Raw genomic sequence first — 27134 nt, 5'->3', positions numbered from 1 at the left:
AAACAAGAAAAGTACGGGACCAGAAATTAATGAACCAAAAATCAGTCTGTCAGAAATTAGGGCTAATTGGTCAACAAAACAGCAAGGGGGATGAGCTATTCTTCCTGACTCCTTTTTGTGGTTCTTAAAAAGAAAAGACTTTGGGGAGAAGTTACCAAAGCAGCAACTGTCTGACAACTGCTGCAGTGAGCTTTATCATCATGGCTGCCACCCCCAAAATAGAGTCTACATGAAAGTTTCTTACGGGTACCCATGAATGAAGGAGAAAGTGATCTTGGGTGGGTCGGGCTTTAGAGAGAAGAGTGTTTGAGGAATGGATGTTAACAGGACATTAATGTACAACTGCATGCTAATGTATCTCAATGCAGAATAACAGCTCTAGAGACTATACATTCATTGGGATGGGGATTTTCGTTTGTATTTAAGTACGGAATATTGAAAATACAACACTTATAGAACATTAAAAGAATAGTACTAATACTAAATTATGCATCACTGTTTAGTTGCTAATTACTAATGAAAAGTGGATTTTTTTGTTGGTCAAGAGCTGATCCTTCTAATATGTTGATATACACACACATCTGTTACAAGTGTTTACTATATCCATCTATTTTTACATATTTAACTGTTAATAAAGAAAATTTAACAGGCTGCATTTATGAACTGAAACCCCCAAAAGAAATAAATTATTCCAAAAATGGTTGAAAGAACAATAGTTGCTCAAAAGAAAAAAATAGAATTAAGTCAACTTAGCCTTTAAATATGCCATAATTAAAAACGCCTTTGAGTGTCTTTCCACAATAGTTTAACTTCAGTTGGTTAATAAAGCACTTGAAATATGAGCAGTCTTGAATTCAAAGAAAGATGAGAAGAATTATTGGCATTTGGTTCTGGGCATGCCTGTATTTTAAGCTCACTTAAAAGCTTTAGAGAAGCAAATATTTAAATCATACAGGCCAGATTCTAAGTACATTCATTAGGTGACTAACAAAATTTTATTTTGGTTGATTTAGTACATTCAATTGGAAATTAAGGCCTCAACTTTGCAAACAAGTGAGGCACTTTACATCTGAGGGTAGTCCCTCTGAGTTTATTCTGTTTGTAGGACTGGAGTCTAAGTTTGGATCATGACACTACAAAAGGTTACAGTGTCAAAATGGCTTTCATACCAAAATAATCCTAAGTAGAGGATCACACAATTTGTTGCTTCTGTAGGACAGGGCTCCTTTCATTCCTCCCCATTCCAAGCACCCTATGTGGCACCTTCCCATCCCTTTCTATTCCAAGGACTCCCAGGAAGCCCCATTGGGATCTGTGTATACCCCTCCATTGCTCATTTTCCCCATAACAGATTCCTCCATTCTTCCCCACACCCATTCCCTCCTTACTCCCCACACCAGCCTCTACCATCTGTGTGAGCCCCCATTCCACTCTTCCTCCCATTATTTTTATTTAATTTCTGTCTGGAAGATACTTCATTCAGGGTGTCAATGTTTTAAAACTGTACTGGGAGGATGGGCAGAGTTGAGCTGCCACAATTGGCATGCCAGAAGGTGTTAATGGGTGCCATCAACTGGTTCTTTGATCTATAGACTACTGAACCCCTTAGCTCTGCTAAGCAGATGCCAGAGTGTCTGTGTCTCCCCCATTTCCTCTTTCAGTTTACCAATTTTTGCCAAAATCAATATGGTTCTCCCCATTGATGTCTAGAACAGTCTCTGAATTTTGGAGACACAGAAATGTCATCAAGTTGAGTGTAAGATCTTGCTTGACTCAGCTGAAAATCTCAAAGCTACAAAATCATAAACAAAACCTAATGTGCAGTATCTAAAGTCAGCTCCATTTTTAAAATGGGATCTTGGCTCCTAGATGCCTACATCCCTTTTGAAAACGAGACTTAGGCCCAGGTTTGTAAAAGTATTTAAGTATTGCTGAGGTCAGTGTTGGAATGCCTAACTGATTTAGGAGCCTAAGTATTTTCATTTTACCTTTTTTCTTACCTTCAATGAATACCTCTGCTGAAGTACTATCAGAACCAACAGAATTTGATGCCAAGCAAGTGTAACGTCCAGTATCGTCCTCAAAGGCTTCTGCTATGATTAGTGAATGGAGGCCTCCACTTTCACAATGGATCTGAATATCAGGGGAATTCTGCAACTCTTTCCCTTCACAGAACCATCTGCAGTTCACATGTGAACAGGGACAGAACACAAAGAGAAAACAAAGTGTTGATTTGTATCTACCACTAACAAAATGATATGAAAAATTGTTGCAAACTCTGAACAGCTACATACATTAAGGAAAACTTATTGCTTGTTTTTATATTTCATGGAGCCTACAAAGAAATACAACTTTCTAATATAAGATGAATCTCAAGCTTACTTAATAAACATACATACTTACAAATTACTATTAATAATTTTCTTAACTTCTCTTCAGGTACCATTAACACATTGTACAGTTTTAAAAAGTAACCTGCATTAAGCACCTGGAAATTAGGTTACAATTTAATCTCTTGTTTTGAGAGTCTAAGGCAGTATGTGTAGGCAAGCAAACTCCTTTGTGTTCATTACAAATCCTCCATCTAGAATATGTGATTTTTGTTCTCAAATTTGCAATCAAAATAGCAAAGCCATGTCTTACACCTTCCATATCATTACTTTTTTTAAGGTTCCTACTAAATATGACCTTAGTGATTCTAATTCTGATACAAATGGCATAATTCACTCTTGACAGGAGTTATTCCTTTCCTAAACACCCAGGAATCTGGTGTGGCAGGCTCCAAAGTGATTTGTTTATCAATACCAGTACATGCACATTCTCCCTCCCAGCCTTCATCCTTATGAATAGATTTTTTTCATTATACAACTATGCAAATGCATTGAAAGACTGATTTACTTCAGATAAAAAGAGAAAAATGTAGGGAATTTTCTACTTCAGATCAACCAAATATTCAAAATCCCTTTGACAAGATTGTTCCCTTAGTTCTTAACTACTTCTTAGTGTATGTCTGCAATTCTAATCTTCCATTAATTGCTTCCATCTGAAACTTTTTGCTTTGTTGGCATCTTGTCCTGAAAATAAAAACAATAGAAGCCATATCTGTTGCTTTTCCTAAACTTTTTAAAAAAAAAGTGATCCAGTGTTAGGGTATCTTCCATTCCTATTTAAGAACAGTTTGTAACGCTACATGCAGTGCTAGAGATGTCAAATAAAGGTCAATTAGGAGCCTTTACAAATGGACTGAACCTGTTCCTATTTCATTCTAGCCAAATGGATAGAATAAAATTAGTTTGGTTTCCTTTTCATTTATGATTAGCAAAACAGGAAGATACTTGGACAATTTGCCTCTAAAAATATTAAATCTGAATGACTACGTTTATTTTTATTTTTATACTCTAGAGGAAAAATGGTGCCTTCTCCACTCAATATCTAATGGATTTACACATGAGGTAACTCCCATTAACACTAATGAGAACTGTGCACACAAGTCCCCTGTGCAGATGAAGAATAGACACAATATTCCTCAAGGCTAGGAAATGTTGATAATGGAACTAAAATCCTATACCATTCTGTTTTGTAACTGAAGACTAACAAGCTCCTTTTGTGTGTCCTATTGTGCCCAGAGCGCCCCCCACACACACTGAACCACTTAGGCGAGAAACAAATAAACTTCCTTTTGTTTTCTCAATAGCCCCATTTGGCCTAGTTTTACAATTATCTGGTTTGGGGACAAATTTATCCAGTCAGTTCACCTGCCAGTATTAACACTTCTGTTCTCCTCCTCCCCCATGCCATCCAACCCCCTCCCTATTCTGCATGAGGAACTTCAACTACTGCATCTGCCAGAATCCTAGACTTTGGTCACCTTTTCTATAGGCTAAGAGTTTGGTAATATAGAGGAAGGAAAGGCTGACCCAGAATTTCTGGACTGATAACTATAGCCAAGACCCTATAAAATGGGGACTCGGAAACCTATCTAGCAATCCTATTCCTCTTTCTATTTCCTTTTCTTCTTTCTGGAAACACCTTTCAAGGCAAATACGCCATTCATAGCCTAATTACTTTCTCAGATAGGGTCCAGTTTTAGTCTTGTGCAGGTTTAGACTTCTAATAAGTCTCTATTGTCGCCGAAATTCCTTTTACCCCAAATATTTATGGTACTATGATTTATATGGTCATAAAATGTCTGCTAATATAGTTTGTACCAGGGAGATTTATCTGGTGAGGTTTAGACAAAGTTATTTTCTTAGGAGGGTCAGTTTTATTTTCTTCCCCTGATGCGTGAGAGATTTATGTGGCTAGCAACTAGCGATCTCAATGGGAGTTATTGCAAGTAAATCTTTACGTATTCTTTGACTTCTAGTTGAGGTTGGGAGTCACCATCAATGACCTATCATTAGAAAAAAGAACATGAATCCCAACCTTCCACATCAGACACTGCTTCATTTCAGTAGCTGAAGATCAAAATGCAGTAGTAAGCAATTCAATACAAAATTACCTCAACCATCTTTAATGTGATGCTTGATGAACAGGAAACAGGCCTGATTTTTGACTGCACTCATCACTGTTATCAAGAACAATTCATTCCCCCATTTCTGACTGTAGTTGCAACCTAGTAAGTGCTGTTTCATGAAATGCAGAGACAACATTGGAGATTTTGGTTACATTAGCTACGTATCTTTATTTGATAATATTTTCAACTCTCAGTTTGCTTACAGGAAATTCAGGGTATTTATTGTAAATTCCTCAGCGGAGAGGTGAAAATTAAGTCTACTGAATGAATGCCTCACTGAAGTTTTTATTTTTCTTGCAATGAATTTGGTAAGTGCCAGTTCAGCTCACTCGAAGTAGCACTAGTGTAATGGATCCATTAGCCACCCAGAAGTATGAGAAAGGTGTTTTTCAGCTTATAAAGCTGGATGAAGTTTTAAGACTTGCATGCACTTAAAGATGGAATTTATGTTTAAAGCAAACTAGCTTTTATACAGCATAGGATATTCCATGGAGCAGACTGACCATCAATAGATTACATCTTTACACTTTGGGCTTTGTCATCCCTATTGCTGTTTAGTGTGGAAAGGTTCAGAGGGGAGGAATTTCACATTCAAATGGCCCTAGAGATTAAAAGAGGAAAGGCAAAGAAGGCCTTCTAGTACCATTTTCTCTTTCAGGTGCTACAGGCATTTTGGAATCATGTCTGGTCAGAGAAGAACAGTCACATGAAGCTTATGTGAAAATTTCTCTGCGAGTTTGCACTAGCTAGGTCAGCATTTCCTCCTCTACAGTCCATTTCATAGGCAACTGGTAACTGCTGATTGGGGAGGGCACAATGGTAGCCCCCACCAACCACCACAGACATGGTCAACTTCCTGGTGACTGCCAAGGCACCCTCCAGCAACACCCTCTTGACCATGCACCCCCCTAACCATGGCACACTGGTTGGTCGCCCACATCACCTATCCTTAAAGCTCACCCTGCCATGACTGGCCTTAGGAAAAATGGCACCCTAGGACCCTGCCCCACTGCCTTCCCAGATTCCCCAACCCCAATCACCCCTGGCCCCCATTGCCTCCCTGGGCTCCTCTCCTTCCCCCATTGCTCCTGGCCCCTGCTGCCTCTTCCAGCTCCCACCTATTGCCTCTGGCCCCTGCTGCCTCCCTAGGCTCACTACCCCACCCTAGCTTCTGCAGGCCCCACTACCTCACTATCTCCCCCCCGCAATGCCCCAACTGACTCCCTGAGCTCCAGGCAGGCTAGTCCAGACACATACTCAAGCAGGTAAATAGCTGCCAGCCGGTGAGGAAGGGATGTGACTCAGCAAGCCTCCCTACACCCCTCTGGCAGAAAGTGGTCTCAATTCCCTGCTCTGGGCGCCAGCTAGTGGGGCTCAGCAGGGGCACTCACTGCTGGTGTCTTTAGTAAGCATGACCCTTCAGCTGTGCTCAGCCCACCCTGGCAGAAATCGGAGGGCGGGGGGATGGCATGTGACCCCACGTGCCCCCCACACGTGTCGTCTATAGTCCATAGTCTATTTACTCCCTTAGGGGGAGGAGGATTATGACCCAGGTGTGGATGTGGAAGGCAATGGCAATTTTGCTCCTGAGGGAGGCATTCCACCAGAAAATTATGTCCTAAAGAGTAGCATGGAAGAATGGGCCCACAGTCCAGATGTTCTGAGAGAAGAAGGATTTCTCTGTGGCTCTCAGGGTGAAACAAAATTTTTTTACTTCATATGTTCAAAGCACTGTGTGCAAACATTAGTTAGTTCTCACCCCACCCCTCTATTATAGATATATATATATATATTATGTCACGTGTGTACATTGGGTGGGGGTGGGGGAAGAGGGGAAGTATACAGGCAGAGGGGTGAAATGACTTGCCTAAGATAACACAGTGAGTCTGTGGCAGTTCTGGGATCAAAACACAGATGTTCTAACTCCCACCTTATGCTCTTTTCTTTAGGTCAGTGGTTCTCAACCAGGGGTACACGTAGAGAGGTCTTCCAGGGGGTACATCAACTCATCTAGATATTTGCCTAGTTTTACAACAGACTACAGAAAAAGCACTAGTGAAGTCAGTACAAACTAAAATTTCATAAAGTCAACGACTTGTTTATACTGCTCTATATACTATACACTGAAATGTAAGTACAATATTTATATTCCAGTCAATTTATTTTATCATTTTATGGTAAAATGAGTAAGCAATTTTTCAGTAATAGTGTGCTGTGACACTTTTGTATTTTTGTCTGATTTTGTAAGCAAGTAATTTTTAAGTGAGGTGAAACTTGGGGATACGCAAGACAAAAATCAGACTCCTGGAAGGGATATGGTAATCTGGAAAGGTTGAGACCATGCTTTAGACCACACATCTTTGTAGAGAATTGGTATGGTCTAAAGTAGTGGTTCTCAACCATTCCAGACTACCGTATCCCTTTCAGGAGTCTGATTTTGACACCCCTGTGCCATAGTATCATTACTTCAGTCATTGCACCCACTGAATTTCAATGGCACTTTTGCCCCTAAATCACTTGGGCACCGTTGAAAGTTCCACCCTTAGGAAGCTAACTTCAGTCACTAGTTTAAGGATCTTGGCCAATAGTCCTCACTTCTCCGAAACTGCTGTGTACAATTGTTGTGGGTTAGTGAACCATTTCTGTAGGTTATCCCAATGGTGCCACATTTCAGTAGTCCCTGTAATTGATCCCTGCATATAGATTCTATTTCAGTTTGTTAACCTTAATAAATCACTTCGGGATCCTTTGCAATGAACGGTACTGTATTAATGCAAGACATTATATCCTAGTCAGGGGACATAACAGCTCAGATAACTTAAAAAAAAGGGTGAGAAAGACTAGCATTAAAGGGTTTTAACATATTTCAAGTGACAGAGAAGTGAATTTTGACTGCTGCGCACTCTTCTATGCTCTCGTATAAGTAGTTCTATTCCTGTTCTCCCCCCTCCCCCAGCAAAGCTTTTTTACTGGCTATACTTAGCATCCTAATTTTTACTGTGATATGCTTACGTAAAAGAAAAGAATGAGAGATACCAGCTGTGAAACAGTCTGTATATTATACATATCATGACATGAGTTAGTCATTCATACCATTTGTCTATCTCCTTCACTCCTCTTTCCCTCCTGTCCTGACAATCCTCTGTATATGGAAATGCATGTGTGTCTGGGATTTTAATGACTCTGAACAAAATATTAACAGTTGAGCAGCACACTGACTGACCATATACCAGGGCCTTAAGAAAAACAGTTCAATCTTTCCTCTAATGCATAATCCTGCTGTAACCTATGTTTAGTGAAAGTAACTGAGGAATAAGGAGGGTTTCCTTTCCACACACTCTTAAAAGTTAATTTAAAATGGCAGCTGAAGTGAAATTTAAAGACAGCCTGAGGGAAAAATTATAATAGGGCACTCTGACCCCTACAAAATGTGGAGAGAGATAAGTTGTAAATTAAAAATGTAATTTTATCCTTAGTGGTGTTAACTATGGCCAGCAAGAAACGCTAAAAGAAAACAATGTAGTATTGCTTTAGTGGTATAGTCAGTGATTCCATTATACTGTATAAACTCCTATTTTGTAATTTCCCTACAAAAATTAACCACTGTCTCACCCTTCTAGACTGCAAACATTTCCATTTGCAAATTTTTCAGTTTACAATTTTAAAAAGAAATCCATTTCACCACATCAAAATTAAATTAATTTATGCTTCTAGTGTATGCATAACTCAGTTTTACACAAAAAGTAATTTGTGAAGCAATTAGGACATGTTTTCATATATAGTCCATATTCTTAGCTTTATATATTATAAAATGACTACAAATAATGACAGACTCTTGCTACCTGTATTTTGATATCTTTTAAAAATCCATCAAGATTTTAACCTCTGAAAACAATAGAAAAATGTGTATCTTCTTTCTGAATGCATAGCTTAGTGGGTCCAAAAATGAATTTACAGGGTTAGTGTGGTCAAGCTAGTAAAAAAGTACATAACATTGGATGATCTCTCTCATTTATTCCGGACTGATCTCTTTAGCAATGTAATTGTCATCTTAAAACTCTCACTCACCTCAATGGGAGTGCCATATTCAGTGGAGCAATTGCAGGATTAGTCTCTAAGGGTATGTCTATACTGCAGTTAAACACCTACAGCTGGCCCGCATCAGCTGACTCGGGCTTGGGCTATGGGGCTGTTTAATTGCAGTGTAGATGTTCAGGGTTGGGTTGGACCTTGCAGCGGGGAGGGTTCCAGAGCCCAGGTTCCAGCCTGACCCCAAATGTCTATACTGTGATTAAACCACCCTGCAGCCTGAGCCCTGTGAGCTGAAGTCAGCAGACATGAGCCAGCATGGGTGTTTAATTGCAGTATAGACATACCCTAAGGAGGCAACAGTGTTTCCTCATGCAACATGTGAAGACCAAAAAACGGCTCTGGATTTGCTGCATTTTCACTCTGTTGTGGAAGGAGAGAGGTATAAAATTTGTTCGAGAGAATTCTGCTCCCTGGAAGCAACATAGAAGCAGAGAGGGGAAGGAAAGGTAGAGATGGGGCCAGTTGATTTAGAAGGGATGCAGTGCATGGCCTTTACTGCTGAGAGTAGGCTGCAGGAACTCCACAGACTGTCTTCACTTGTCTACTCCGGTTTAGAGGGGAAATTTTGTTCCCTCCAACTGTCACATAGTTCCTCACAATCTTTTTGTGAGAGCTGTGTTCATGATCAAGGATTTGGCTGTAAGTAACTATTAGGAATTTGCACTATAGACTAACTATTCCATTGAAGTTGATACACACACTGAAGAGATGTTATAACCCAAGGAAAAGAACTGCTAAGTTAGTTTTAGGCATTGACAAATCCAGACAAGGCATTTGAAGCTGTAGCAGACACTGTCCTTAGCTCATTTCATTGCGTCTCGGTATTGCAGAGGTTTCACAGCCTTGTATAGTACTATATGCTAAATGCACTATAATAGCTAGATACCACAGAAGATCGGTTTTACCAACTCTGAACATTCAAAAATCATGAGTCCACCCTAAAAGTTCATGGGATTGACTTAAAGCACCCAAGAATTAAGATATTAAAACTGAGGACTTTATTTGCCTCTAGTTTGAGTCTTTCAGGATTCGTATTTCTAGACTTTTCTCTGTTACCTTGACACATACAAGCTTCCTTTTAAAAAAAAGAAACAACAGAGATTATCATAACATGACTGCATAACATAACATTGGGACTAGTAGAAAAACATCAACATATGACAAGGGCTGTGATAAAATCATAGACTGTCAAAATTTCACCTTCAGCTTACTAGTTTTTGTCAGTTTGTATTCAAACCTAGTATTAGACACATTGTATCATCAGGTTAAAATTGGCAACAAAAATGTTTTCTAAAAGCTGTTTTATTTATATCTTAGATTAGGAGAGCTTTTTAACCTTATTTACTGATCTTTGTTTACTCTTTGCACTTTGCTCATCTTGAATCATGAAATTCTGCTGGCTTCAACTGAGTTATCAATTATTTATACCTCTGTAATGATTCAGAATGCACATCACAAAATGGTAGCCCTGAATTTCAAATTCACTACTGCCCTCCAAACTCATTCATATGCCCATCTTACATGAAGATCTTCTAAACGGTTTCAACTTTTAATTATAATTATAAAATATTATTCTGAGAGACCTGGGCCTGAATCAAAGCACTTAAACATATGACTAATCCAAACCCTTTCAGCAAAAACATTTGGAACTATAGCTTACACTCTGAAATTTACTCCATTAAGTTAAAGTTAGAGACACAGCAACAGATTTGACCCAGAACATCATCATTCTTAAAAAAAATTAATGAAACTTTAAAAATAATGCAATGGATAAACTTTTGTTTGGATTTAAGTGTTTCTCCATGTGAGAGAACCTTGCATCTTTGTGGTGGTGGCTGAGAACTGTGAGGTGGGTAAATTTGACTAAAAACAAAAATGGAACTAACTAGTATCTTTTTGCACTGGTTTTATAACAGAGCAAAGTCTGACTTTGTATATGTATGGAAACCTACCATATAGATAAGAGCCAATAATAAAAGAGTCTGTTAAAATGAGACCATTCTATTTTAGTAAAATTTCATGTGTAAACAGGCATTCCAAGACACAATGAATCATATTCCAGATGGTTTCTGTATTTGTCCACATGCTTATAAAATAAAAATCTAGGAGAAATGTGTGATCTCACTGACTGATGGAGTATCTGTAAATTCAGTTTTCACCATGGCTCAAATTAATTGAAGGCAGAATGAGAAAATAGCTTTTGCTTTTCAAACTGTAACAAGTTAATTTATTTTCAGTATTAGCATATGGGAATGCAATTAACACTAGATCACAGAGATTATTTTCCATATGGAAAAATGGCCCTTAGTAAATACAGAATTATTGGGATGCATAGTTAAGGTTATCTACAAATACTACTGTCATGCAGGTACTGATGTCTTCATTGCAAGGGTTCAAGGTAATGTTCCCTGCTGATCAGTCCCCCTTGGAGGATATGAATATTTTCAGGTGACCTTGACTGTATGTGTGTTTTTCTAGACCTTTATAATTATTAAAATATGTATTATTTATTTTAAGAGTTTAACAGGAGGACAATTATGCTTTAAAAGTGAAAATCTGCCAATTTTCTCTTTGGTGATCTGGTTCCAGATCTCATGGGTGCATTTATAACATGAGAAGATTAGAGATAACAAAGAAAGCACTCATTGTGAAAGCTGATTTTTCCACAGCACAGTGGCAAATGTTATAGGTATCATACTTTAAGTAATCCAGTTTTAACAGTCATCCTGCAGAACAGGAGGCAACTGTACAGCTGTTATTCATTCAGTAAGAATAGGAGGCAGATCATCCTTTTCTTACTGGCAGAGAAAAGAGCCTGGTCTCCTTACGTTGAGAAAAAATAAGAGTGGGAGATTCTCTCCTTCAATCCAGTCCTCTGCTGAGAAGACTATTCTATTTTGAAAGACGAAAGATTGGCCTAAGAGTGGACTATGCAGCAACTTTATCTCAGATCAGATCACTTACAGCATAAACCCCTTTCAAGCAAGGGAGAAGGGAGTGCTGGATGGCACAGTGGATAACAAGCCTTTCACTTCTCGAGACTGAAGTTTAAATCCTATCTTAGGTCACAAGATAACTGTCTGTTCTTGCCCTTATGTATCGACATCACAGAATCACTACACAGTTTACTAAAAATGACCCCAATTGGCATGGTCTGCTGAAAAGTTATAGGTGTGGATAAAACTAAACATACATTTGGAAGAGCTGCATGTGAAACCTTGTGCAGTGTTTTCTGCTCTATATTTGGCTCAAGTCAGTACTCTAAATCCTTCACTTTTATAAGCAGTAACGTAATTCACAAGTAGGGCTGAGTAAATATTTTAAATAAGTAATATTTGAAAATATTAATTCAAATTAAAAACAGAACTTGTGTTGTCTGCATTTGTGACCTCTTATTTACATAAAACAACTGTGTGTGAAGTTTTGTTCACAAGAATGTACTTGGAAAGAGAAAGTGCCAAATTCTCATGCAAATATGTATTCATACATTAATATGTATTTACAAGAGAAGTGTTTGTGTGGGTATATTCAGAGCTCTTTGTGGGTTTGGGCAATGATCAGAGCAGGGAACAAACACTACCAGATGCTGTAGGTATGTCTACACAGCAGCTGGGAGTGAAACTTGCACTAGGAGAGCTTGAACTATCATGCTAGGACGGACGTTGCAGTCCACAGAGACTTGGGCTAGCCACCTGAGCTCAGACCCAGGGTCTGAATGGGCCTGAAAGCCCAAGCTGCTGACTGAACCACAGCATCCACACAGCTATTTCTAGCATGCTATCTTTAGTCCTGCTAGCACGAGTCTGTCTACCCATGCTCAGAGACTCACTTGAAGCTGCAGTGTAGACAGACCCTTAGTTATCCTGTAAGGGGCACTCAACTGTTGAGCACCTCTGAGTGTCTGGGTGTGATAACAGAGTCAATTTCTCTCCTCTGTTGCCTCCTGCAGGCTGCCAGCTGATTTTGATGCATCTTCAGTGCCTTGAGTATTAGAGTCCAGGAAATAAAGTCACTATCCTCACTCGGGTCTTCAGCCCTGGCTCTGAGCCCTTTTTTAAACTGAGTCCTTTTTTCAGGCTCCCAATTAAGGTCTGTCCCCTTTTGATGTCCACACAACTTTACTGGTAGCTGGTGAGGGACCCTGGGCCTGCCCACTACTCCTGGTTCCAACTCAGAGACTCTATAAACAGCAGCAACATACTGCTCAACTTCATTCTTCTGCTGCTGTTTCCCTGGGCCTTTCCCTACCAGGCCCTTTTTTCTCTAGACCTGCCTCAGGGCTAACATCCTCAGGTCCTTCTATCTCTGCATTCCCAGTTATGTAAATTCAGGCAGCCATAGAATTTGTCTGATTGCTGGGCTCCTTTGACCAGAGAAGAGCACCTCGTCCAATCCTCTGGTCCCAGCCAGGAACTGCACTGTTAATCCCCTCTAGATCCTTTTATCGGGGCCAGCAGGGCCCTTATTGGCCAATGCTATCCCCTCTAGCCCTTGGGGGACTGTGCTTTCCAAAATGGCTGCTCCAGAGAGGCCTCTCTAGGCAGACGTGGAGGACCCACCTTCATTACTCCGTTCCTCCCACATTGCTGCTTCCTGGTATGGGCTGTAGTAGGAGCATGAGGCCTCCTGTAGAGAACTGCAAAGGCCAGGTACACCCTATCACAGGCCCACAGTGAGGATTTAAAACTTTCAGAACTTCAAGCTGCAAAGCTGTTTAAAAAGTCAAGATTTTCTGGAACTATATTATATCTTTCCTCCTCTACAAAAACAGGTGAACTTATTTTTTTCAAACTTAAAAATAATTTTAAAAAACCCCAAAACAAATTACCACAGCCAAAAAGCTGAAAGTTTTAGAAAGTTGCAAATGACTGAGGAAAGGGGATTAGGATGGAAACAAATAAGAAACCTTAACTGTAATGGCATGCAATTACCTCATAGCTATAAAACCTTTTTTGAAAATGTAGAAAAACATCCAAAAATATTTAATACATTTCATTTGGTATTCTATCATTTAACAGTGTGATTAATCACAATTAATTTTTTAATTAATTGCATGAGTTAACTGTGATTAATTGACAGCCCTAATACGCAGAAAGCAATATTGTTTCTCCCATTTTGGTCTCAAGGAAACAATTATTGGAAACTGGACATATTCTTAAGTATCATTCACAGTCAGAGGAAAAAGTTGCAGACATTTTTTGGACCTCATGCAGTTTTGAACCTTCTACAGACATGGTTCATGATGACCGGCTAGTAAAAAATAAGCTGGGAATATATAAGGGAAAAAACCTAAATAGTTACACACAAATATTTCTGGGTACAACATTTAGCAGACTGCAGAATATTTTATGTTGTAATCTAACTGCTATGGGCAGAAGATAAGGGGTTGAATGGAGGAAAATATAGTGTTTAACTTTTAAAAAAGCAAGAAGTATAGCTAATAAGATGACTATCTATCATTACCCTGATCACTTTACTTGTCCAGTCTGCTCTGTCCCTTTCACCACCTTACAGCAATCTTTGTCTTTTTAGACTTCATGATCTTTGGGGCAGGATTCTCTTCTTCTGTTTAGAAAGCACCTTGCACATTTTGGCCACGACTGCAATACCAATAAACACTGGTTTCATAGTTGCCCCTACTACTGTCAATAGCTGTGCTGGCCACTTCCAAGTTATCAAAGTATAAAATACAGAAGGGATTATAAATGTTGAGAATGAGAAATTGTAGTCATAAATGTATGAGGTAGAGGTGCATACTCAGCTAATTTCAAGCTAAAAAGTTATTGTAGGTAGTTAAATTACTTATTGTTTAAACCTGAATTACATACAAGAATGAATATGGTGTACTTTATTGAACAATTCCTTCATTCTTCCACACTGAGTTTTTATGTTTCTATGTAATGATTATCACAGAAGTGTGAAACAGTAGCTATAGTAGCAACTTCTAGCATAGGGAAAACAGGGGCAGCTGCCACATACAGCATTTTCAGATAACTAAAAAGTTATTGCATGTGGAACCCCCTGTAGTTTTAAGTATGTGAACTCCCAGAAACTGAGCAGTAATTTTTTTTCCTTTTGACAGGTAATTAAATTGAATGTTTTTGTACAACTTCCTCCTGGGGGCTGGAACATCTTAGCCTGAAGTCAAAGTGTGGTAGACATTATCTACATCTGAAATTGTTTCACTAATTCATTTGTCAGTATGTCAAGCAGCCCCCTTCTGTCGGTCTGTGTTGTTCTGCCAGCAGCATATGATTTATTTGCTGTTTTGCCACGTAAAAGGATTAACATCTCTCTTTTAAAAGGTTGGATTATTAGATTTCTAAGTTAGAGATACTTCTCAATTCTTTATTCACTCTATCTTATTCACACTATATGGAACTGGCTACACAGTCTCTCAGTTTGTTAGCCACAACATTACTTGTACAACTACAAGAAACACGATCAGCACATCATGCTTTTTATTTTCCTGGACGATAAAGACAATGCAGTATAGCTCACTTCACTGCCCAGGGGTCTTCCTTAAAAGCCTTCCTATAATTGGAGGCAAGATAAAGTTTCCATACATTTTAAAGAACAGCATTCAAATGCAGTCAGCCCTGTCTTTTGGAAAAGAACTGAGAGATTTCTCACTTGCATTTACTGCATATGACGTTTCAAATAACAAGAGTCTATCCAACACTCTTGAGTCTAGTGACATAATTATAGCTAGCATACCCTAAAATGAAACATTCTTGCAACTGACAGCACTGTAGTTGGTTTCATAAGAGGTAAGTTACGGTTTCCTGCACAATAGTTGTTCATAGATCTACACAACTAACATAATTTGGATGTATTCCTGATTTAATTATTTGTAAACACAAAACCACTAGACTTCCCACTTCAGGCTTACGTCTCCCTCTATTAATGCAGAAACTCAGTGCCACCAACCATCATGAATTTATCACAAGTAATACAGTTTTGGCCCCTACTTCAGGCAGCTTCATGATGATGTGGAACTTCACAGCATTCAAGCAATTTGAGGAAGTATAATGTGACCTCGACCTACTATACCCTGCCCCGGAGTCTAGGGGAAGGTACATTGAACTATGAACCCTAAAACCATGAATTCTAGTCACAGCTCTTACACTCACTGCTGTTAGCATTTCTTTACAACCCTTATTATGAGTCAAGGTCTCATACCAGTGGTGCCCAAACTTTTCCAGTTGCAGCCTCCCACCGCCAGTAATAGGATCTGTCCCCACCCCTCCTCCATTACTGCAGAGCTGGCTGAAAGCAGAGCTAGGGAGGAGGGAGGAGCTGGACTAGAGGCGGAGCTCAGCTGTGGCTAAGGGCGGAGCAGGGCTGGGGAACACTCCCTCCTGCTTTCCCCCCCGGGGGGCTGGCCTGGGCTCTGCTGCAGCCCCTCCCCCCACATTCATCTATGCCCCCCAGGGGGCGCAACCCACACTTTGGGGACCACTGTCTTATACTGAAACTTAGGGGAGGGGGGAAGAAGGGGTAATTATCACAAACCAATATCATAGGTATCACAGACTTATGTACTTCTTGTACATGTCGGTTGCAGGGCTGCTACAAGCAGGTCTGACTCTTGTACCAGATATGGACAGGCTAAATAACTTCTTTTATAGAGAGAGAGAGAGAGAGACACTAGAGATGTGTCTTCAGTTAGAAGCTTTAATTGCACTACTAGTCTCAAAATAAGGTGTCACTTATGACTGTATAATATAATACAGTTTAGCATTACATTACATGTATCCTTTATATTTTACATTCCTATCATTTATAAAACATACACTATCCTGCTATCTTTAAAAGTTCAGTGTCTAACAGTCTATTAAGTGTCTCTAAGTTGTACTGGTTTTCTAGTTACACAGCCTGAACACATAACAACTTGGTCATCAGGTTGTCTATTAGTCCAATGGCTGACTACAGTTAGTTTGGAAATAATCTTCTTATTCAGCATCCATCAGCTGTAGAGTTTGCTCTATTCATTGATCTTTCAGAGGAAAGAATTTTAAATGTCAGAGATTTCTGTTGAACTCTCCACTGTTGGTCTCAAATCACACATAATCTGGGCAATGTATTTTTTTAGTATTGTTAATTAATAATTATGAGAACTGGAGTTTTCCATCCTTTTTCTCCTTTCAGTTTGACACAATACACAGTCGCCAGGTTCTAGATCTGGCTGTTCTGAGTGAGGACTGTTGTAAAACTGTCTGTAAGCTCTTTTTGCCATTTTATTCAGACTCTTCGTATCTGGCCACTTTGGAGATAGAACAGCTGTATTTAAATGGTTTCAGAGTAGCAGCCGTGTTAGTCTGTGTTCGCAAAAAGAAAAGGAGTACTTGTGGCACCTTAGAGACTAACCAATTTATTTGAGCATAAGCTTTCGTGAGCTTTCCGTCTTTGGAAAAGAATCTGAGTTGTCTTCCAAACAGGAGCTGTGCTAGACTATATCCAGGAGCTGCTATCAGTGTTGATCTGTAGTTCAGAAGAGCAAGGATGGATCTTTCTGGTGCAGGATTTTCTTGGCTGTCTGTACAGCTCTCTCAACATCTCCATTCGCTTGTGGGCAATGTTGGCTGCTAGAAATATGATCAAAATCATATTTTATTTGGAATTACTTACATTTTGCTGCAGTGAAGTGTGGTCTGTTGTCTATCACTAGTTGTTCTGGAATACCAAAATGAGCAAAAGTGCACTTCGGTTTCTTGATAACACTGTGACATGTCTTTCAAGGACATTATTTATATATACCTGGAAAACAGTCCACTACAACAAGGTAATAATATCCCCTGAATTAACAAAAATCTGCAGCTAGTCTATTCCAAATTCTGTCTGGTAGAGGGGGTGTTATTAAAAGTTCTTTGTGTCCTGTTGGACTGTTATTCTGCAAAGTTCACATGCAGATTCTTTATTATTTATATCCTTGCTGATGCCCAGCCACCACACTGACTGGTTGGCCCATTCACAGCATTTAGTTAGACCTTGATGACCTTCATGGATGAAGGTAAAATTTCTCCCCTCATTTTGTTTGGAATTATGATGCAATCACCTTTAATCATGAGTCCATTTGACTCACTTAATTTTCCACATACTGTAAAGCAGCATCTTGTCACCTCCTTAGTGTTTTTTTGGCCCTAATAGAACTTAGAACTTCTTGAAGTTGTGTGTCAGTTAAGGTTGCTTGATGTAGCCTTCTTTCTGACACTGGTCTGTATGTGTCCAGAGCATCTATTTACATCTTCAAGCTCAAGTTGAGTGCAATGCTGTGCTCTATGACAGTGTGTCTGCTACTACCAGATTTTTTCCAGGAACATAATTAGTAATTGGGTTAAAATCACAATAACCTTTTCAATAGGCTTGATCCAGGTCTCTTCCATTGATGAGGGTTACAAGTGGTTTATGGTCTGTTATCAGTGTAAAAGCATCCAATCCTCACCGATAGCTGTAAAAGTTCTCACATGACCATATACATTCCTTTTCAATCTGTGCATATCATTGTTCTGCTTTGATGAGTGTGCAAAAGCAAAGTGCAGTTGACATCCACTCAGCTCTATCTTGATAGAACAATACACCACAGCTGCTTGCATTCTCACTGACCATTGGGACCATTGTTCACATCATTGTACATGAGAATTGGTGCTGTTAAGATGATTTCTTTCACCTTTTTGAAGGCAATTTCTTGATATGGCCCCTATACCCACAATGTGTTGAACGTTAGTAGTACATTCAGTGGTTTTGTCACTGTAGAGAGATCTCATAGGTATTGATCAAAATAATTTACCATCCCCAGCATACTGCTCAGTTCTGGTACATTTGGTGGTTCACTGAACTGAATTGCCTTTACCCTCTCTGGGCTAGGATTGATTCCACTTTTGTTTATTGTTTGTCCCAAAACTCAATTTGGGGTAGGCAGAGAATGCATCTTTTCATTGTTTAGCTTTAGCCTAGCCTGAATCATGAGGATTAGATATTCATTGAGGATTTTATTGTGTTTTTCTAATTGAAGAACCATATATCAAATCATCATCATCCATGAAAACTAATTCCATTTGTGTTCGTTAACAGTTCTGCTAACTTTCTTTGGAAGCTTTCAGGTGCATTGGTAATCTCAAAAAGTAATCTTTAAAAGCAAAATCTCCCACAGTGTGTGATAAATGAAGTCAGTTTACAATTCTCTTTGGCTAAGGCAATTTGCCAGAACCTGCTCAAGGTATCCAGCTTAGAGAATTCTGTAACTTTTTTCCACTTTGAGGAGGAAGTCATCCAGTGTTGGGAAGATATATTTTTTCTCTCACAACTTCTTCATTAAATCTTGAAATCCACAAAGATTTGTATTTTTCCATTTTTCTTTATAGTTGGCGCCACTGAGGTGTTGGCTTAGAGATTTTCTCGATAATGCCAATCTGTTCCATTTTCTCTAATTCTATTTCCACTTTTAGAAATCCTGTGAGGTTTATGTATGCTATATGGTTCAGTATAGTCTCTTAAGGTCATCTGAACTGGACCTCCTTCCAAGAGTCCAATATCGAGTTCTTCCACCTTTCTCACTAGGACTATCATGGCTGCCACACAGCAGCTCAGAAAGTTTTTGGTCTTTGATCACATACAAACGACAAAATTTTGCATTCAGAGTGTAAGTTGTTTTTGTGGCGAAATGGCCCAGGGCAGTTCGGAATACCTCCAGGACTAATCAGACCTCTCTCAAGTGACTTCAGCTCTTAGAGGGGTTAGGGTGATTGTAAGTCCCTCTGATAATCGCTGTCACATCTGCTGGAGTCAATTTTTAAAGCCAATAATCTTTCCATGAATAATAAGTTTCATTCTCCAGGCAGACACTGCAATAGATCCCAGAAACAATCGCTCTTGACTGTCCATTATCATAATTAGCTCTCACTGTCTTAGTTTGGCAAACAGCTGTAAAATGTCTATACCTGTGCTCTTGGTTAGACATCAGTTGGGATATGAATTTTTCCACATCTTGTACATTTAGCCTAAAAGGTTTTGCAGTTAACCTAGAATTTGTCCCCCTTAGGCTCAGGGGTCTTATGATGACTTCTTGAAATCCCTTTCAGATCCTATGATAATTACTTTAGCACTCATGCTGTGTCTGTTTACAACTTCTAAGCTAGTTTTTGGTTTGGCAAATATGTTTTGCTGCTGCTTCACAAGTTCAGAGTGCTCTGGTATTTGGTAGCAGTGTATAGATTTAAATTTGTCTTTAATTGTAGTTCCTGAGAAATATTTTTATCTCTAAGTCCAATGATTAGTTGGTCTCTGATACTTTCATGTTTTGCAGTGTGTGTCCCCCCAAATAGGTTTCCAGACAATGCATGTAGAGCTCTTATAAAAGATTCCTGGTTCCTGTATTCTCGGGTATAAACATGCTCTTCCATAAACCACATTTCTCTTTGGTAGGAGGTATGTATCACACATACCTAGATCCCTTTCTTAGTCTTTTTTGCAGCTGTCTTCAATAAAGGCAAAAGATTTAAAGAAATGCTCTGTTTGCTTCCCATAGCATAAATTCAAGAAGATACCTGAATATTTCCAGTTTCCTGGTGGAGTTTTGTAGCAATGAAAAATCTTGCTTCTATTCTGTCTATCCTGAAGGACTATCAAAGCTGAAGGTCTCTGGGGCATTGAAGAGTGGCATGTTGATGAGATTTGATCATGCAACCTTTGTTAAACATGCAACCTTTTTTACTTTGCTCCTGTTTGCAACTTTTGTTGCAGTTTTCCTTCTGTTTCCACTCTCCTCTGGCACCAGCGAGGCTACCTTTACTTCTGACACCATTTCACATACTTCTGGTACAAGGTAGGTTGCAGGGCTGCTACTAGCAGGCCAGACTCTTGTACCAGATATAGACTGGCTAGAGAGTTCTTTTATATACAGATACTAGAGTTGCACTCAGGAAATTCTGGGAACAGAGAAATGAGGTCTCTAATATATCAAAGACAAATGTCATCCACGTTGCCCAGTGTTCAGAAGAAACCATGCCAAATTAGGTACTTCTGTAACCCACACTAACATTGTGGCTCTGTCACTCTCTAGCAACTAGACCACTTATAGATGGTTTATGATTCTATATTCGGTTCCTTAGCTCAAGTACTAGAGGTTCCAATTTCAGTCCCCACAGATTACCCAAATCGAGATGTTGTCACATTTGGCTATGCTGTTTGTAATCAAGAATCCTGGTACTCAGTTGTGCTGTCTCACAAACACCTGTGCAAACCACTGGCAATGTGTATGTTCTATATGGGCAGGCCTACAAAAAAGAGCAGCATGCTTCCCTTTCTCCACCAGTTACTCCTTTAGCTGAAATGGAAGATGTTTATACTATGATTTTGAAGGTTGCATGTTCAAACACTGCAACTGACCTCATGTGAACATGACAACATATTATAGGTGGGCTTATATGCAGCATTCAGTTATTTTTTAAAATCTCTCTCTCTCTCTCTGTAATTGAGACAACTAATGTAGATGTTTGTTTTTATTAATTGAAATGTTCACAGTTGCAGGACATTATTGGGGGAGGGTCAGACAATTATATGATGACAGATGTTGGCATTCAAAAAGTTAAAGATTTAGAAAACAGCTAAAATACAAACTGTTGACATCACACCTCAAAATATACAATGTAACTACCCTTAAATCAAACTCTAATAAGTTCTTAAGCAGCATTTTTCTTACTTTGCCTATCAATACATTCCAGTTATCAATAGAAATATTTTTTTCATATTTGTGTGTATACAGTAAAAATAAATATTTACCAACATTTTCTGATAAAAATCTAAGACTTCCAAGTCTAATTAGTGGCAGGGCTGGTAGTGCTCCCTATTAAGGTTGCCAGACACTGCCCAGTTTAAGATCCTGCTTTCAGTTGCTTGTAACTTCACCAAACTAAAACCATTTGGCCTGATTTTTTTGATGCTGGGTGTTTGCCTCAGGCAGATTTGTTTGTTTGCTTTTGGGGGTGAGGGGTGGGGATAGATTTCAGCTAAACAGTTCAACCATTTCTAAGAACAAGGCTATGGAAAAATATGTCTTGTTTTACCCATGTTATATTTTGGCAACTTTTTGTCTGAACACCTCTATCACCCCTATGCTTTGGGGCTGGGACTTGAAATTTGACCAGACATGGTCTTTGTCTCAGGGGCATGTCTTTCCATTCTCTGTGACTATCTGCCCAAATTTGGCCAAGTTAGAACCCTTTGAAAAACTCCAATTCACATATCTCAAGAGACTCCTTCGATTTTAGCAGTGAAAATCTCTGAAGATTCCATTCTCACTGAGCATGTTTGAGGCTCTCACAACTCCTGCATGTGCCAGGAGTGCACATGTTCATCCCCCACAAAGCAATGGAGGATGCCTCTCTCCAGCACAGGACTACCGGGGCAAAGCCAAACTTCCATTTAATGGCTGCTCCCAAATGCTCTAGTGGCCAGGCATTAGCACTGAGAGCAGGAAGCCTGCCTCTCCCATGCTCTCAATGACCCTATTTGGCACCCAGGCCACATGAAGGAGGAAGCAGTCAGATTAGAATGCAGAGGGGACAGAAGTTGGATGGGTAGACTGGGACTGGAAGCCAACAGAGAGTGATGGGGTGGGATTGATGCCAGTTGGCTGAGAGGGTGGGGAGAGACAGAGTCAATGAGAAGCAGGGGGAGACATTGGATTGACAAAAAGAAGCAGGGGACAAGGAGCTAGGGAGTGGGGACAGACTAGAGAGCTGTTCAGAGAGAGACTGAGAATGAATGAGGAGCCCACTAACAGAGATTAGGATCTTTTCTCCCTCACTCTCTTTATGCAGCTTCCTTTCCTGCTCTGAGCTTTCTCCTGCTGTCTCAGGGCCCCCAAGGAACCTTCTTGCTCCCTGCAGTATGTCTATAGACCTAGCTGCAATTTCCTGATCTTCCCTCTTTAATGAAACCACCTTCTGCTCTTTATGGGGAATTGCCTGATTCCTCTCAGGTGCAGATCATTCTATAATCAGGTTGGTTTAACACCATGCTCTCCAGTCGTTATAGCTGGCAATACTGGAAACGGTAAAGTTAGATTACTGTCCAGCAAAACTAGCAGCATTTGCTGGGAATGATATCTAGCTTACAGCAATTGTACTACATCTTTTATTTCGATTTTACTTTCCACTTTGGTTTTTTTCCTTTTTCTACTAGGTCACTTAAACCCTCTTCCAGCAAAGATACTGTGTCCAGAAAGCTCAGTAAATAGCATTTGCCACATTGGATCTGACCACTGGTCCATCAAATGTGGTATCCTATCTCTGGTAATGACCTAATCAGGGACATAGGCAGGGTAGGGCAAGCGGGGCAGCAGCCAAGAGTGCAAAGCCACAGAGGTAGAAAAATGGGGCATGGCAAGGGTCAGCCAACCACAGCAGAGATTGCCTCCCCACAACTGTATAGTGGTTCCAGCACTCCAGAGCCCACTAGTGTCATTCCCCTCGGCAGCAATGCGCATAGGATCTGCCTACCTCAGCCAAGTCACCTCAGTGTGTGAGAGGCTTCCTCCCCCAGCTGGGTGCTCTTGCTCCCCTGCATCCCCAAGCACTGCTTGGAGTGCAGCTGGGCAAACTCCTGAGGGGACAAAGGGGTGTCCAAGGTGAAAGAAAATGTCCCCATAAGGACTGGATGTGTGGAACCTTCCTGTGAACTCCGGGCAGGATACTGGTGGCTCAGAGGGGAGCAGCTGCTGCAGCCGGGAGCAGGAGCGAGGGGAAAGCTTGGCCCCAGGCTGGGTACAAGTGCCAGGAACCATGTGACGGCCCTGAGCAGGGAGACCATAGCCCAGAAGCTGGAGGGTAAATCACTGGCCGATAAGCTGTGGGTGGGAACGTTGGGAGACTATGTGAAGCATGATCAGGTGCTGGGAGAACAGACCCTGCTGCCATCCCTGCTCACAGAATCCTCTCCCTCACCCTCTGGGGCCCCTCTGTCTTTGTTTCTAAAATGCTCTGCTTAGAAATTTAGCTTGATTTAACAAAAAAGATAAAATATCATCCAAAATTGAAATAAAATGTTTCATGGAATATCAGGGTTGGAAGGGACCTCAGGAGGTCATCTAGTCCAACCCCCTTGTCAAAGCTGGACCAATCCCCAACTTTTTCCCCAGATCCCTAAATGGCTCCTGCAAGGACTGAACTTACAAGCCTGGGTTTAGCAGGCCAATGCTCAAACCACTGAGCTATCCCTCCCCCCATGAAATGCAATGAACCTGAGATGAAATTATTTTGGCCACCAAAACAAAAAAAAAAAGTCATTTGCCCAGCTCTACTGCTGTAGAACTTTGATGTTTGAAAATGATAGATTAACATTTTCTGTTTATTTCCCTCTATTTTCCATTTTTGTTTTCCTCTGAGTTCCAAGCTGTGACTGAAACTAGATACAGAAATGACAAAATGGGGAGAATGACTCTTCTTACAATATTGCTGACCAGGTAGGAGGCACCACAAATCTTATGAAATTTCTGGTATGATTCTGCAGAACAAAGAGGTTTGGATTCATATCTGAACTGAACTATCTGAGGTTTGTCCTTCACAAGCTATTATTTAGAGCAGTTGTTTTCCAGCCCTTTCCTTAGGTAGGCAACTTCATACAAGATAGATCGCTTCAAGGACCCACTCATCTCTTAAATGCTCAATCCCCCAGCATGTGCTCTTCAAATGCTTCGTTCTGAGGGCCACTAAGAAAAGGTCAGTGGATCAAATTTGATCATGCTGAAGTGAGCTGTAGCTCACGCTCAAATAAATTGGTTAGTCTCTAAGGTGCCACAAGTACTCCTTTTCTTTTTGCGAATACAGACTAACACGGCTGTTCCTCTGAAACCTTTACAAATGTTAAGTTTCAACACTCCTATGAAGTTGTTAACACCATTAAACCAGTAGAGAAGCTGAGAGGTTAAGCAATTCATCTACAGTCACACAGGTAATCTGGGGGGAGAGCTAAAATAGAACCCAGATTCCTGTGCTTTAACTACAAGATCACCCTCCTTCTGCTGATTATGCTGAACAGAATAAGACTGGATTCTGAACCTACCTAACATATATTATTGAGCGTAAAGTTATTCTGCCTTCTTAAAAAGCCAGCATATTTAGATGAATAGATATCTAAGTGTGTGGGTGTGGGTGCAAATTATTGTACTGCACTGCATGGAATAAAGTATTGGAGTTTAAAGTTTAGGGGTCTATTCACCTATTGTTGCACAAAGTTTTTATGTGGGTGATTCCTGTTAACATTGAGTGGAGTTATACGCCTAAATCTCCTGTGCATTAACCAAATGAACCCTATGGTAACTATATTAATTTCACGAATTGCAGAGACTGTCACATTGGTTGACACGGGCCTGGGCTTCTCTAATATACAGACTGCTACTAGTTGCTACTGTCTCCTAAATGGAAGTGGAGATACTGGGAATAGACTGGAGGGGAAGAAAGAAAGGAAAAAAGCAATGAGTACAATTGCAGCAGACTTTAAAAAATATAGAATATTTAATAGTGAAATGTGAACCACAGAACATTTTCCAAACCTGAAACTCTGTTAAGACTTGTGGGATTAGCATTATTATGCTCTCAGTTGGCCTGGAAAGCATATTTAAGTACAACTCCAACTTAATATAGCTCTACATAACTTTATACTTTTTGGCCACAGAAGGTTTTTGAACCAGTTTTCTGCAATTATTTTGTCCACTTGAAAAAAAAAAATCTTGCGGAACTGCCAAATGTGATTTTCTTCTTGAAGAGTTTTTGACTTTGGGAGACCTTTGCAGGGGGTTAAAGTAGTTTAAAAAAAAAAGTGGAAAAGTAGAGGGATAGAATTACATTCATATAGTATTTAAAAAAAATCCAGGCACAGGATACATGCAATACAATCAGCTTTGTTAGAGAGGAGTGGGTCATGGCTGGCTACACAGAGCTCAGATGAGGAAGGGGCAGGTGATAATTACTTGCAAAACTTTGGTACTATTCAATTTAGTTTTAAATGGCCCAGTCCTGCAAAGTTTTCATTAGCATCTTCTACTCCCCATTTAAATCAACTTCAAAAGTGCAACCTAACACTGCATTTTGTTTCTTTAAATCACATTTAGGAAGCCAGGAAGAAAAAGACTGAAGAAAGTTCCAGACAGAAACTCTACAATGTCCAGACAGAAACTCTATAATGAAGCATGGAGAATCTCTTCAGAGATAATACCTGAATTATGCCACGAAAGAACTCAGGTTGTATAGACTGAAATACTCTAAGGATTATCATCAAGGCATAATATTGTTTTATTGTAACAGAGCCCCTTGTTTAGTGTCAGAAGAAAGCAATTCTTTCTGTTAATTACAGTGACCATGTTGCTAGCTCTCACAATTGTACTCTAAGAAAACTGCCAAATGTCTTAAGTATCAGAGTCCCAGCTCTGTGTCATTAATCATGTGACAAACTCAGATTTCACTTTTCAAAAAATAAAATTTTCTGGCTCTCTTGGGTGTGGAGAAAGCCTTGAAAACCATGAACTTTAGAGGATCAAAAACCAGAGCCAAATAAAAAGATGACAACATTCATTATTTAAATAATTTCACAATTTTTAAGCCGATCCATTTTTGAGGCATAACTCATTTGTGAACACTCTGGGTTAGCAACACTGTGACAAGTACACTCTGAACCATCCAGGATTAGGACCAATACTGGCAGATATTTCTCTCTAGTTCAGAAAGTTATTAGTGAAATTTAAAAGCTCAGCCCTTTTGTGCAGGAGAATTAATGACACTTATAGGAAATGACAGGTTTCAGAGGAACAGCCGTGTTAGTCTGTATTCGCAAAAAGAAAAGGAGTACTTGTGGCACCTTAGAGACTAACCAATTTATTTGAGCATGAGCTTTCGTGAGCCACAGCTCACTTCAGTGATGAAGTGAGCTGTGGCTCACGAAAGCTCATGCTCAAATAAATTGGTTAGTCTCTAAGGTGCCACAAGTACTCCTTTTCTTATAGGAAATGGTTAGCTACCTAATAGCACCTACACAAAGTGCTTTTATTTGTACCTAAAAGATTATAGGTCTGAATATTGGAAACCAAGTTAAGAATGAGTGGAAAATGAGGCCTAGGTATCTAAAATAAAATAATAAAAAAAAAACCTTCGGGGTAAAGCTTGTACAGAGAAAAGTATTAGGTTACTGACACTGTTGCAGACACAAATGTCCTTATCCCTCTGTAGATTTCTTCTAAAGCCAACTCAGTAGGCATCCATATAACTTTAATGACTTGGAGATATTTTACCCACACAGCTCTGCAAGTCAATAACTGAGCACAACAAAGTAAGGAGGTTTTCAGCTTTACATTAAGTAAGACTGAAATACAAGATGCTCAGTTAAGTTCAGTCAAAGCAGTCACACCAGAAAGAGAAGCTTCCCCTCTGCAAAAAATACCAGGATCAAGCAAACAAGCAGATTTGAGATTGGAGCATGTACACACTATTGCACTCAAAGAATACCATTTTCCAAAGCAGAAATCAACCGGCAA

At 39.8% G+C, this 27134-nt stretch overlaps 1 protein-coding gene across 3 annotated transcripts in view; it reads right to left on the bottom strand.

Annotated features, from left to right (window-relative positions):
- The window catches only part of PALLD (palladin, cytoskeletal associated protein), a 343963-nt gene that overhangs the window by 220426 nt on the left and 96403 nt on the right, over positions 1-27134 (bottom strand). For all 3 annotated transcript variants that reach the window (XM_075127793.1, XM_048847662.2, XM_075127792.1), the window contains exon 3: positions 2001-2179. In XM_075127793.1, the coding sequence (XP_074983894.1) occupies positions 2001-2179 (179 nt within the window). The remainder of the gene's footprint in view (positions 1-2000; positions 2180-27134) is intronic.

This window comes from Caretta caretta, chromosome 4 (assembly GCF_965140235.1).
Source record: "Caretta caretta isolate rCarCar2 chromosome 4, rCarCar1.hap1, whole genome shotgun sequence".
Lineage (NCBI taxonomy): Eukaryota > Metazoa > Chordata > Testudines > Cheloniidae > Caretta > Caretta caretta.
Note: the sequence above shows the minus strand (reverse complement) of the source record. Positions and strands in the feature narration are given on the sequence as shown.